The following is a 13,689-nucleotide window of genomic DNA, read 5'->3' as shown; positions in this document are numbered from 1 at the left end:
TAAACTTTTGTCGGTGCCCTCTTAAAGATTAAAGTGCCCGAGAAAAAAAATGCAAAAAATTGATATTCGGACCTAAAAACTGGACATTCTAAGCACCTTTTTTTATAATTATGAACAAGATATATGCAGATTGATGCGAGCGCAAATTTTGAAATTTAAATCCCGAAATAGGATAGGCCTATGTACTCTAGTCATATTTTCATGAAAAGGATGGTTATTTTCCCACATATGAATAATGCGCGAGGGCGAAGCTCGAGCTGAGATATTTTGAGATGCAGACCATGCATTAAAAAAAAATACAGAGCACTTAAAAATCAATTTGTAAATTACACAAAATAAATAAAAGCTCGATGTCCGAGCTGAATATGTTTTGTTTATCTCCATTTCAGCCTGTTGAGCAAGATATATGTAGGCCTATCTCATAACAGGCAACGAGAGCGCGGAGCAAGAGCAAAAAATTTATATGCTGTAGCTGCATGATCAAGATTTTTTTATTTTCAAAGTTTTCCCCTCACCTTATTTTCATTCACTCGTCTAGCTCCCTATTCTTATTTGCCTCTTTTTAAAATCCTTTCCTTTCCCTTCCCTCCTTTCCTTTTTTTTTTCTTTCTTTCCCCCTTTTTTCGCGTCGCCATTGCAATGGGGGAGGGGCGGCCCCTTTACCACCTGGATCTGCCTATGCTGGCCCCAGTGGATTTTTATGACGATGTTTCTTTGACCGTACAATATAGATAATTTTGATTCTTGCCACGCCATTAAACTGACTACGAAGCTCGATCACACGTGGGAGAGGTGACCCGGCCCCGCCCCCGCTCTCCCCATATCGTCCAGGGGCCGATTGCACGAAAGGGTCTTTGCAAGGACCGTCTTTCGTGTCGCCCATTTTTTATGATGCGCCATGTGAAACGCATTTCAATAAATTATCTGCAAACATATTTTATTCGTCCGTTAAAATAAACAAAATATTTGTTTATAAAATGATGTATAGCTCATGAAATTGTATAGAATTTGATTTAAAAGCAAGCTTACGAATTTTATTTGTTTATCATAAATTTCAGGAACACCCCGCTTATAGCGCATCATAAAAGATGGGCGACACGAAAGACGGTCCTTGGAAAGACCCTTTCGTGCAATCGGCCCCAGCAAACTCACATAGCGATCATTCAATGTGCTGTAATGTGAATATGTAATCACACCCCGGAGTCACAAAAGCCCTCAAAAGGCGGGGAAATCGAAATAAATGAATGAACAATTTGGCATCCATATATTAATCCAAACTCTATATATATATACAGGTTCCCCGACAGGTTCGGCGAGGTGCTTATTAATAATAATATTACGTACGTACGTAATAATACTACGTATGTACGTAATAAATACTACGTACGTACGTAATAATTACTACGTACGTACGTAATAATACCACATACGTACGTAATAATTACTACGTACGTACGTAATAATTACTACGTACCTACGTAATAATTACTACGTACGTACGTAATAATTACTGCGTACGTACGTAATAATTACTACGTACGTACGTAATAATACCACGTACGTACGTAATAAAACAAATTTTTTCGTTGTCAAAAATGTCCGGTTTGGGGCTTCGTATAATCCATTCTCGATAAAACTAATTGATCATGAAAACAGGAAAGAAGCAGAAAGCAAATACATAACGCTGTTTCCCTTTTCATTAAGAAATAGCATAGATAACAATTTTGCAGATTTGACAATAACAATTTCAAATCTTAATGAATCACAATCGTTTCAACTGACAACCCCTTATTTCCAAGTATAGGAATCAATTCAAGCTTGTTTCACTTTTATAATGGGGGGGGGGGGGGGGAGAAAATATTTCATAAAACAAAATAAAAAAGAAATGGGGAGTATAAAAAATGTAGGTGACGCAATTCCTTCTTTTGTGCATATAGTGATACAATACTTGGTGACACGACATTTTCTCCGGCGACAAAATGCTCCGGGCTTTATTTCGTATAAGATAGGGTTAGGGTATAGGCCTATAGCAAGGTTTTATGTTTAGGTCAGGTTTAGGATAAGGGTAAGTATAGTGTTAAATTCAAGGTGAAAGTTGGTCATTCCATTTGTGCGGGGAATTTAATTATAGCGGAGCAATATTGTCGCCGGAGCAAATATCATGGAAGCACTTTTACTACAACAGGACCCAAATTCTGGAACAGCCTAAATAACGAACTGGTTGATAGCCCCTCTCTCAATTGTTTCAAACGCAAGCTTAAGTTATACCGAGAGGTACAAACCTGGATCGTTCTGATGACTGCAAATATCTTTTTTTAGAGTTCAAACAGAAATATAGATTGTAACTCTGGATTTTTTTTTTTTATCTTTGAGTTTTATTTTTGAAGAAGAAAAAAAAAATCTTTACTGATCATAATCATAAGTGTACATTGCTGTTTTAAGGTCAAAAGAGGAAAGAACTTTGAAGCTTTGTCATGTAGGTTTACTCTGTTCACTGAGGACGTATATAGGACATGATTATTTGTAAAACCAGTAACCATTCTACATAAGAAAAAGATAGCTTTAGTTAATTTGTTTTTGACAAATCAACTATGATTAATGTACAGTGTAACATGATCTGGATCTCAGACGATCATTCTTTTTATTCATCAATTCAGCGGTATTTTGATCAAGCCAAACAAATTGTATACCAGGTGTAAGAATAGAAGTTTTATTTAAATGTACGAACACCATAACTACATTCGAATGCCTTTTCACCTTCTTTCAGTTTTCTGGGAAGCATGCCCTGAGTAATTTGTGTCATTCCTTATTCTATTCTTTATATGGGAGGCTTCCCAGCTTGTTTTATTCACGGGAGCTCACCCAACTCTTTTATGCTTATTTAGTACAAAAATTTTACGATGCAATTGACATCGTATATAATTGCCAATGTTTACCTGATGACTTTTCATGTGTTTGTGCTCCTTTTCTTCATAGGAATGTGTATACCGGTAACCAGTTTTTCTTTGTCCAATTATTATTCTCTCCAGGTCCTTGCCTCGCTGACACTCAGAGCACGCGGTCTCGTCGGTCTCTTCAGGAAGCGACTCTTTTGCATTTCGTGTTTTTCTCTTTCTATTCCCAGTGATTGAAAACTTCCCCTTTTCAGTGTTGAATGATGATGAGTTTTACAATTTGTTTTCCAAGATAACCATTGAATTTAACTCTTCATCACTCAAACTCTTGTATTTTTTTTAAAAATCAAACATGATTATCATGTCACGTACGCTTTTACATCTCTTTCGTTTTCCTGTCGATCAACGAGGTCCGTCTGTGAGTGCTGGGGCTGGATTCTGGAGACCTTTAATCTCTCTTTTTCTTATTTCCTTTTCTATTTTAATTTCCCCTATTTCCTTTTAATTTAACTGGTTCATGCTCTATAGTTGTTATTTTGATTTTTATATGTTATGCAACTACAAGAATATTTATTAGGAGGCTGCACTCTACAAGCTCCGCTTTTTAGCAGCCTCCTCCATTTCCAACCTGATATGTAATAATCTTGAATATAATTTTTGTACAGGAATACTTGAAATATGTTTTGTTATTTATATGTTAAAATGTACAAAATAAACTGTAATTGTTGAAAATGGAAATAAACGAAATGAAATGAAATGAAATGAAATAATAATAATGATTATTATGTTTTTCTATTCTTTCTTTCTTATACTCTCTATTATCCCTTGACTCCCCCCTCCATCTTTTTGGTCGTTTTCCAATTTCATTTTATCTTACTATTGTTATTCTTTTTCTACTTCATCATTTTCTGGTTACTTGATGCCTTTCGATATATTTTTTGTAAAACATTCAATGTAATAAATATGTTCGCCCAAAGTAACAACTTATATTTTCTCCCAATGGGACTCTAATTTTCTACAAGCACAGTGCTTTTTATTTAGGCTCCTCACTTTTTTTTTACATTTTGTAGTGTACCTTATGTTTAAATACTTATGTTAGTTTGATCTTTGATACACTATATACAGTATGTTTACAAATACATTTGTTATGTATATTATGTTATTTGTTTTAAAAGTGGAATCAATAAATGAATGAATGAAACCAGCAAAGTCGGATGTTAATTCTTTCTGATTTTACTTCCGACTTTGCTGGGGTGGATTTGGCCTTCAAACCGACCAGGGTGACACAGGGGGGCCGTTTCATAAAGCTGATCGTAAGTTAAGAGCGACTTTAAGAACGACTGGTGATCCTTTCTTGTGGTATTTGTGTGTGCGCTATGAACGCCTATAGCTTAGCCGGGTAATATAGGAGCGCCTTGAGCACCTATACTAACAAGGTGGATATGTGCGCAATATAAATACCCTATATTATTATTATTATTAAATGATATTCACCATTAAATGTTCATTGGTGATTATTTAGCGCGTAAGAATGGTTCACCAGTTCTTAAAGTCGCTCTTAACTTACGAACAGCTTTATAAAACACCCACCTGTGGACCAAAAAGAGGAGAAAAGAAGAAGAAAATGAAGAGAAAGGGGAAAAAGGAGTATCATAAAGACATGTATAGGCGCTAAAACTTTTTTTTCATTTTCGTCTTGTAGCAAATGTTAAACCTCATCACGGTTTGAAAAAAAAAAACAATATTCACTTACCATTACGGTTTTTTTTTGTAAGGGGGGGGGGGGGGAGAACTTTGGTGTTTACACAGGGTCAGCTAGCCATTTACTGGATACGCCGTATGAAATATGCGAAATCGAAACAATTAAACTATAATATGGTTCATCAAGTCATCAAGGTTGATGACTAATAATGAAGCGGGAAATTAACATAATCACAAGTCATCATTATAGGACTATACAGTGCGTCCCAGAAAAAACGACATCGAGATTTAGCGATGATTTATCATAACTTAGTCACAAATACAATAGACAAATGACCTACCATTGTAAAGCTTAGAATCTCCTCTTTCATCTGAAATTACTTAGATTATTTCTCATTCACGCATGAGTGAGCAAAAACAATTTGAAGAGGGGATACAAAAAAGTCTTTTGGCGGGCTGTATCTGGGTTTAAAAAAAAACACCACATTTCTAAAAAAGTTCAATATCTGCTTTTTAATTTGATACCTCAATTACAGCAAATGGTAAAGAAATAGGAAAGTTCTGGTTATTTGAAATAAGGCTTGAATTTCAATAATTTCATATAATGAAGAGGTTTTACAGGCTAGCGTTCAAACTCACTCGACACTCCGTTTTGTTGACGATCAGCCATGCATGAAGTCTTTTGTTAACCATGCGATAGCTTCTGTGGGAAACCGGTGAAAACACGTTTATTTAATGAAATTATGAAAATACAAGCATTATTCGAGGGAACGTAACTTTTTACTTCTTGACCATTTTTTGTGATTAAGGTATCAAATTAAAGAGCAGATATTGAACTTTTTAGGCATGTGATTTTCTTTTTAAAATTCAGATACCCCCCGCCAAATGAGTTTTTGGTATCCTTTCTTCAAATTGTTTTTGCTCACTCATGCGTGAATGAGGAATAATCTAAGTAATATCAGATGAAAGAGGAGATACTATGGTTTACATTGGTAGGTCATTTGTCTATTGTATTTGTGATTAAATTATGATAATAAATCATCGCTAAATCTCGGTTTCGTTTTTTCTGGGACGCACTGTACAATGTGTCCTTAAAAAAACCCCAATCTATCAGTGCCAATTAATGGTTTGATTCGCTTAAAAGGCAAAATGTTGGAGTCTGACTTTGAACAAAAGTGTAGGCCTAATTCCCATTTATATAAGCCTACTGCAGGTATAGGGCCTACGTATAGATAAGCTAGAAAAAAAATCAAAAGGAAAATATATAGGCCTTTAAAACCTTCTGTTCGTTTCATAATAAATCTTTGTTTATTATAATTTGGTCAACAAAGTCCAATTTAAAAAAGAACTGTAATCAAACGCAGCTTGATTTCTAACAATGCAAAAAAATCACAATCAGATGGTAATTGTTACGTTTTTTTACATGCATGGTTATGGGAAAAGTGTGGGGGTTGAAGCCCATGGCACAGCGGCGAGTCCCCCCCCCCCCCGCGCGGTTCCTCCACCGTCTTACAAAGAATTACATTAAATTAAAATCAACCTCGACTTTCGGTCGACATACTCATGTACAATACTATCTCATAAAAATCAACCTCGATTTGCGGTCGACGTACATGTAGAATAATTATTATCTCATAACTACAAAAAGAACCTATAAGATCAATCTCAATTTGGGTTACAATAGATTTGAATCTAGAGCGACACTTTTTAAGACGATCCCTGCCTGACCTCACCTTCGCTTAGAGTGTCATAAAAATAAAGGCTTGGAGGGGGGGGGGATCACCAGTGTCCCGTTTCATAAAGTCTTGTAACATTGCACAGTTTATATCCCGGGTTTATATAGCAAATTCACTATCAGCCAATCAGATTGAAGGACTCCAGTATAGCTTTTAACTGTCACTGTAAATTTGTTATAACAAGTTTTTATGAAACTGGCCAGTGTTAGCTACACACTAGCGTACCTACGGGGGGGGGGGGGCAGGGGGGCACTCTGCTCCCCCCTGACGAGCCACAACCCATGCAAAGGACGTATACCTGCCCCCCTGACGACCTTGAAAGACCTTTTTTTGCCCCCCCTGACGAGCTTGAAGACCTATATTGCCCCCCCCTGACGAGCTTGAAATCCTTTTTTTTTTTTTTTTTTTTTTTTTTTTTTGCTTGTCATTTTTTTTCTGGTACGAAATCCTTTATTTGTGATTGAAGACTTTTTTTTTTTTTTCTTGTCAAATTTTTTGGCGGACAGTTTCGCCCCCCTGTGGAAAATCCTAGGTACGCCACTGGTGCTACAGTGTTTAGACCATCAACAAGTATGTTTTCCGTGTTTTTTTTTTAAAAGGGGCACACTGTAACTTTGAATCATAAAGTAAAGAGAGGTAAAATTAGAGCATGATAAGGAAAGACAATGTTGTAATGCCAATGGGAGAGTGTTTGATATCCTGTTGGCTGAATTTAAACACTATATCGGAGCATTTAATTTGCTCCCTTTTTCCTGTGTAAATTCCGTTAACAAACATAACTCAAGTACAAATATAAGGCTTTCAAAATAAGCAACAAAAGAAAAATGAATAGTGAAGTAGATAATTAAAATCAATTATTTGTCGAAAATTAACTTGTTTTACTCTTAACAGTTTTATAATATGGATATGGTATCGCAAGTGAGTATATTTTGCTAAGAACTTCCTAATATCTCATTCGTGTCTTGTACTGATGCCATAACCAAGTAATACAAATGCATATAATAAATATCTTCGTTGCCTCTGATACGTCATGTCAATGGGTTTCTACGACATTAAAACATTTAAAAAAAAATTGGTCCCCAATGAACAAAAAATAAACGGACACAAAATAGATAAAAGTGCTGGACATGAATTCAGTTATTAATTTTATATATTTCGTCTTTAAAATTATTTAAACAGGTAAAATATATAATATAGCATACAAAAGTGACATTAACAAGCATAAATAATACATATATCAGGAAAAAAATACAAAGTTGATGGCGAATATAGTAATTTTTAACTATTATGAGATTCTGCTCTTTATGAAATTTCTTATTTTAATACTAAATTGAATATGCAAACATTCCAAAGCTTAGGCCGATACTGTGAAATAAAATTGTGTTCTGAGCCCATTTCACATGCATTTGAATTCAAAATTATTATTCACATTTCTATATTTATTTTGGTCGTGATTCTAACCAAATCAAAAATAACTTCGCTTCTTTCTGTCTATTTTAAAGACTCAAAGGATTAAAAATTAAGATTGAACGGTCTCTACATTAGAATATTAGACCATCTCAAATTAATGATGTCACTCACAGCGAGAGAGTGACATCATCACCTCTCTCATTTGCATAATTAATAATTGTTGTAGTGAATATAACTGTTTTTTTTTTAATAAGCAATTATGTATGTGAATATCCGATTTTGAAGAAATTTCAGCATAAGGTATACTGGACTCTTCTCTATTTTTATTTAAATCAGCTTTTTGTTGGGGTGGACTAATATTCTTTAAAAACATGATCACATGATCACAACATTAGGATTCCAACTGTATGCAGTCAAAGATCCATATGATATATAGGCCTTATACCCCCTCATAAGTTTACCTAATGGGGTAGAAAGAGAACATCCATGTTTGTTGTGTAAATTGGTATGAATACTTTGTAAGAATTTTATATGATGATGTTGAAATTTACCTCAGAACATAATCATGATATGGGATAAATCTGACCCCAAAACATCCATGTTCCCTAAGCTATTACCCAATATTCGGTAAATCTTTACTTAATCTTTTGTAGAGTTTTTATAAAACATCATTGGTTGTCTTGGTTGACAATTTTTAATGAAATATAACTAGAAGTTGTCTTCCAGACTATTGAATATCCTATCCAAGTTGTTTGATATAGAATAGATATTATTGGTATGCTCATAATACTAGCGCTGCACACCCCGATGGTCAAAGATCCCATGCAGTTCTATGGAAAAATATTCCTCATTTTGATGGAAAAGGTCTTATCAGCTAATGCTGTTGTTGGATCAAAGTTTATAATCTTCAAACCAAACTTATGGGGTTGCACTGTATATTCATTTATGAATAAAAGGTTGTCTTAATTGTTTATCCCTTGTTCAGGCAGGTGTTGACGGAAAAATCCAAACCAATTAAGTCCATGGTGAACTTCCACATAATCAGATCTTGAAGGTGCTTAGCTAGCCATCAGTGCAAACTCCTGTGGCTGAAACTAAGTTCTCTCCCAGATTTCCAGCACACCGATGAAATAGATATACATTTCTGCACCGAGTTTACGATTGAATTGCATCTTTAATTATTTATGAAAACAAAGGTCTTGTTACATCTTGAATCCGTGCAGGTGTTGACTGATATTCCCCAAAGTCCCTCACCTGATGATATTCCTCAGGTCTGTCAGCTTCTCTAAATTCCACTGATCCCAGGTTTCCAATGACAATGACAACTGTTAAATGATCCTACAAGTTGGCTGGCCTAGCTACTAAAAAGTCTCACCCTCCGGGCCCTTACGAAACAACGTAGAAATTGTCCGGAGTGTTTACGATCTGCGTGTAGACCGAGATCCAACCCAAGTCTTTGACGATGTCCTTGAGAGCTCCTAGGGTGGCGTTCTCCCTGTATGTTTCCCTCCACATTTCAAGCATCTTAAAGACCTGATGCTGCAGGTTTCCAGACTCTCTGACCTGGTCTAGCTGTGTCCTGGACAGTCCAAGCCGCTGACCAAGCAAAGGGTAACGGTCACCGATCAGAGTCGACAGGGTGATCAACTTACGATTACTCAGGATACCTGAAAAATACAACCAAGGCATGAATTTTATGCATATAATTTCGATTTCAAGTTAAAATCAGTATTCATCTTTCAAATATTCATCTTTTATTATCATTTTCTCATTTTTGTCCTCTTTTCACCCTGTTTATTATAAAAAAAAATGAAGGAGGCACGCACTCACAGCTGCCTTCTTGGAATATTTAGAATGAATACTACTGTAAAATGCAGAATAATATTAATGATGCAAATATAGTATGGTATAAAGCATGATCCAATTCAGATGTGAAAACAAAATATGCAGGTCGAAGTTATTGAATAATATATATATATATATATATAAAGTCAAATGATCTGCTCGGAGATTATAAGTAGGTTCAAACAAAGAAAAGTATAAAAACTCTGTGGACAATAATATTTTAACGAATTTTCGCCCATAGGGCTTTGTCCACGGAGTTTTTATACTTTTCTTTGTTTGAACCTATATATATATATATATATGTATATATATATATATATATACACACACACACTCAGTATATACAGTGGCGTACCTAGGATTTTCCACAGGGGGGGGGGGCAAATTCGTCCGCCAAAAAATTTGACAAGCAAAAAAAAAAAGTCTTCAACCACAAATTAAGGATCTCGTCCGCCAAAATATTTGACAAGCAAAAAAAAAAAAAAAAAAAAATCTTCAACCACAAATAAAGGACTTCGTACCTGAAAGAAAAAAATTTGACAAGCAAAAAAAAAAGGTCTTCAAGACTCGTCAGGGGGGGGGGGGGGCCTTGCATGGGTTGTGACTCGTCAGGGGGGCAATCGGCCCCCTCTGCCCCCCCCCGTAGGTACGGTAGTGAGTAAATCATCGGTATTTAGGCTTCAATCATGAGAATAAATCGTCATTAATTCAACAAATCAATATGGCTGTTCACGAAGAGCGAACTTGTGTTATTTTTAGAGCAAAATAATGCATTCATAGCTTGTGCGTTATTAATGTTCCCTTCGTCTGTTGAACGTCGAGCAACGCACATGCACACTGAATGCAGGGGTAATAGGGAGGGCGGGGAGTGAGCTCTATTGCACCTGTCGCGAGGCAGGAGCTAGCCAATTCTCTATATATATTCGCCAACCTTTTTTTTTTTTTTTTTAGATCTACCATCAGAATTTAAGGGTGAAATTTTGTTTCAGTCGAATTAATATGGCATAAGCTTACCGTCAGGATCATAATACGAAGTTACATTCGTCGCCATGGTTGAAAATATTAATATTCCATTCACTTCCAGTGTTTGATCAGCCGACACCGGTCATCCATTGTTTACCGTCGCGTTGCAACAACAGTGTTTACGTGATATTCTTATTTCAAGACTCCTTTGTTTTCATATTACTACGGCATGTCCATCGAGAGTCTACTTCATTTATATTGAGAATGTAAATTACATGCCGTGCTGTTTTTTTTCCTTTCAAAGCTTCAAATTGATTTCGTCAGATGGTTCTCCATTTTCGTTGTATTTATGCATACATTATATTATATATTATTATCAAATAACTGTAAACGACTTAAATAAAGAAAAGACAATCTAGATATCTCCCACGATCATAATTATATATGTATAAGTATACTCGTAATATACATGTATCTCTATATGCCGGCACTCGACGTGAATTACCTCTCCAACTTCATGTGATGTAATATGTTCTCATCATTCTTATATTTTTTTGAATTAGATAAATTCACTGGTATAAACGTACGGGTACAAAATTAATGTACCTACAAAATGAGAGATAAACAAGTATAGATTGAATCACCTCATTGAATATAAAAGTCCTGCTTTGCATGTTTGTATTATTTCGGTCATATAATCACAATATTTCAATTCAATTTCAATTTATTTACCATTTTCAAAAATCAGCATACATAAAAATATGACATGAAATAAAGTACATATTATTTAAAAATGGAGGGATACTACCATTATTAAGCAAAGTGCTTGTAGGCAGGGTCCCAACATACACTAGGGCCTATAGACCTACATTTGAAGTTAAAATTAATAAAAAGAATTAATATGTGATAATTGTAATAATAATAAAAAAACAATTATAAAATCAAATAAATTAAATTAGGTTTATTAATTTTAGATTTTTTTTTATAAGTAGAGTAATGATATGCGTTTTATGACAAGTCTTTATGACACGGGCCCATGCAGTTATTAGTAACAGCATGGACCTACTAGTATAGGTCTATACTTGTAACATGTAAGGAAGGGCGAGAACGATAAAAGAGAAGAAATATAATGGAAGGTTTTTCTCACTCTTGCACTTACAAATTTCAAACAGTGAGCTGCTAGGAATTATGTCCATCATTTTGGACTACCTACCCCCTTTTAAGTTTGTTTTGTTTGTCAATTTTTTTTTCATGGGAGGCAAATTTAGGTCCGTTATCCTGGGCGCGCCGTGGTCTAGTGGTTCTGACTTTCGCCTTTCAAACAGAGGGTCGTGGGTTCGAAACCTAGCCGTGTCGTGTTTTCCTTCAGCAAGAAATTTATCCACAATGTGCTGCACTCGACCCAGGTAAGGTGAATGGGTACCTGGCAGGATTATTTCCTTGAATGCACTGAGTGCCGGTGATGGTAGCTCGAGCTAAAGCCGGGGTAATAATAGCAGCGCCCGCAGCGCATATCCTCAGGTAAAAAGCGCTTTATAAATCCAGCTATTATTATTATCCTGCTTTTTTTTTTTTTTTTTTTTTTTTTTTTAGTTTAGTTTAGCTTTGTTTGTGTTTTTTTTTTTTTTTTTTGGGGGGGGGGGGTGCTTGTCAAATTTTCCAGAGTCGGCGCCTTTTTAGGCCTAAACTGGCTTACAAAACGTCAAGAACAGTCAAATCGCTGATTGGTTCATAGTTTTGACCCCATGACCCGAAGAATTGTAAACAATCGCTCATGCACGTGGAAAGTTGATCTCGATCACCACCGAGGAAAGGGATGAATTTGTTCACAGCTTTTAATAGTTTTATCACTCACGATTACTTTTAGTACGACAAGCTTGGATAAACTGGAAAAGGAGAATCAACAAGAACCTGGAACACCACTTGACAACTGATTGCCGGTATATGCGGTACCGGTACTACAGTCTACATGCTCTAGCTCAAGTTCTGCTCTTTGTGAGTCCCAGACCCAGTCCCAGATACATATTTTCATGTTTGTTTTTGTTCGAGTCATAGATCATCTCAGACATAACTGTGTTAGATCACTCTAATAATAATAATAATAATAAACAGTTCTTGTATAGCGCATATCACGATTATGAATAAATGTCTCTATGCGCTTCCAAAGGACTTGGATAAGCACCAAGGCTATTAATTCCTGTGTTAAAAAAGTGAGTGCACGCGAATTAAATGTTGGACTTAAATTACTTGATCTTACCCACTCAATATTTGTCCACTATGTTAATCTTGATCGTATGATCAAGTTTATTAGAAAAAGCAATTATAAATTATTTATTAAAGTGTTTTTATCGCTTACCTCCAAATCTCAACCAGGATACTTCGCTCGGTCCGTCCTTAGTCATCCTTCGTACTGCGGTGGAAATTACGCAAACAACAATCGAAATGCGAAATTTTCCTATCGAACATTCTCGATTCAAGTCGTCGGCGCATAATAGGAAATTGTACCAAAAATCAACATACTGTATAGTTCTCTATTTATTCAAACAATTTTTTCTGGGGTGCACTTGACCTTTAAGAGATTTTCCAATGAAAATATTACATGGAACTTGGAAATACAAATCATAATTTGGTTGAACAAAATGTTTTCTGTTAAAGTATAAAACAGAAGAGGAACATATCCTTCACGTATTTTTATATCCAAAATATGTTGCCTTAGTATGGAATAATCACAATGACATAAAATGAAAATGGGTAAAGTACCTTTCTAATGATCATTGAGATTTCGCCTATGGAATCATTGTTTGATAATTTTCAAAGCTTTAAATAGATGAAAATGTTCATTGAGAAAATATACATATATATGTATGAACAAAATGATAATGTCCCGATTGTTTCGCATTACGTGTGTTAGATTGCGGGCGTTTGTGTGTGTGTGTAGGAAGCAAGATGTTCGTGTTAATGTTTGCACAAAAAAGGAGAGGGAAAGGGAAAGGAAAAGGGAGGGGGAAAGGTAGAGGAGAGAGAGGGAAAAGGAGACCATAAAATAGAAAGAAAACAAAGGAAAGGAAGAGGGGGAGGGAGAGGGAAAGAAAAATGGAAAGAGCGAGAAAAGACTATAGGGGAGGGAGAAAGGAAAGAAA

At 35.5% G+C, this 13,689-nt stretch overlaps 1 protein-coding gene across 2 annotated transcripts; it reads right to left on the bottom strand.

Annotated features, from left to right (window-relative positions):
• Nucleotides 1-7,463: 7,463 nt before the first annotated feature.
• On the bottom strand, nt 7,464-12,989 carry LOC129260218 (uncharacterized). Of its 2 annotated transcripts, none has more exons than XM_064100373.1 (2): nt 12,906-12,989; nt 7,464-9,408 (listed from the first exon to the last, which is right to left on the bottom strand). In XM_064100373.1, exons 1-2 carry the CDS (start codon nt 12,949-12,951, stop codon nt 9,128-9,130), a joined length of 327 nt encoding a protein of 108 aa, XP_063956443.1. In that variant the 5' UTR covers nt 12,952-12,989; the 3' UTR covers nt 7,464-9,127. The 2 variants fall into 2 exon arrangements, with proteins under 2 accessions (XP_063956443.1, XP_054754218.1); XM_054898243.2 differs by lacking the exon at nt 12,906-12,989 and adding an exon at nt 10,601-10,730.
• Between the last annotated feature and the right edge of the window lie 700 nt (nt 12,990-13,689).

Source organism: Lytechinus pictus, chromosome 5 (genome assembly GCF_037042905.1).
Source record: "Lytechinus pictus isolate F3 Inbred chromosome 5, Lp3.0, whole genome shotgun sequence".
Classification (NCBI taxonomy): Eukaryota; Metazoa; Echinodermata; class Echinoidea; order Temnopleuroida; family Toxopneustidae; genus Lytechinus; species Lytechinus pictus.
This window is presented reverse-complemented; position numbering and strand designations above follow the sequence as displayed.

Excerpts from the sequence above, each read along its gene's own strand:
- LOC129260218 (XM_064100373.1), bottom strand. The coding sequence starts at position 12,951 with ATGACTAAGGACGGACCGAGCGAAGTATCCTGGTTGAGATTTGGAG. Across the intron at positions 9,409-12,905 it reads ATCCTGGTTGAGATTTGGAG|GTATCCTGAGTAATCGTAAG; the intron begins GTAAGCGATAAA and ends TGTATTTTTCAG.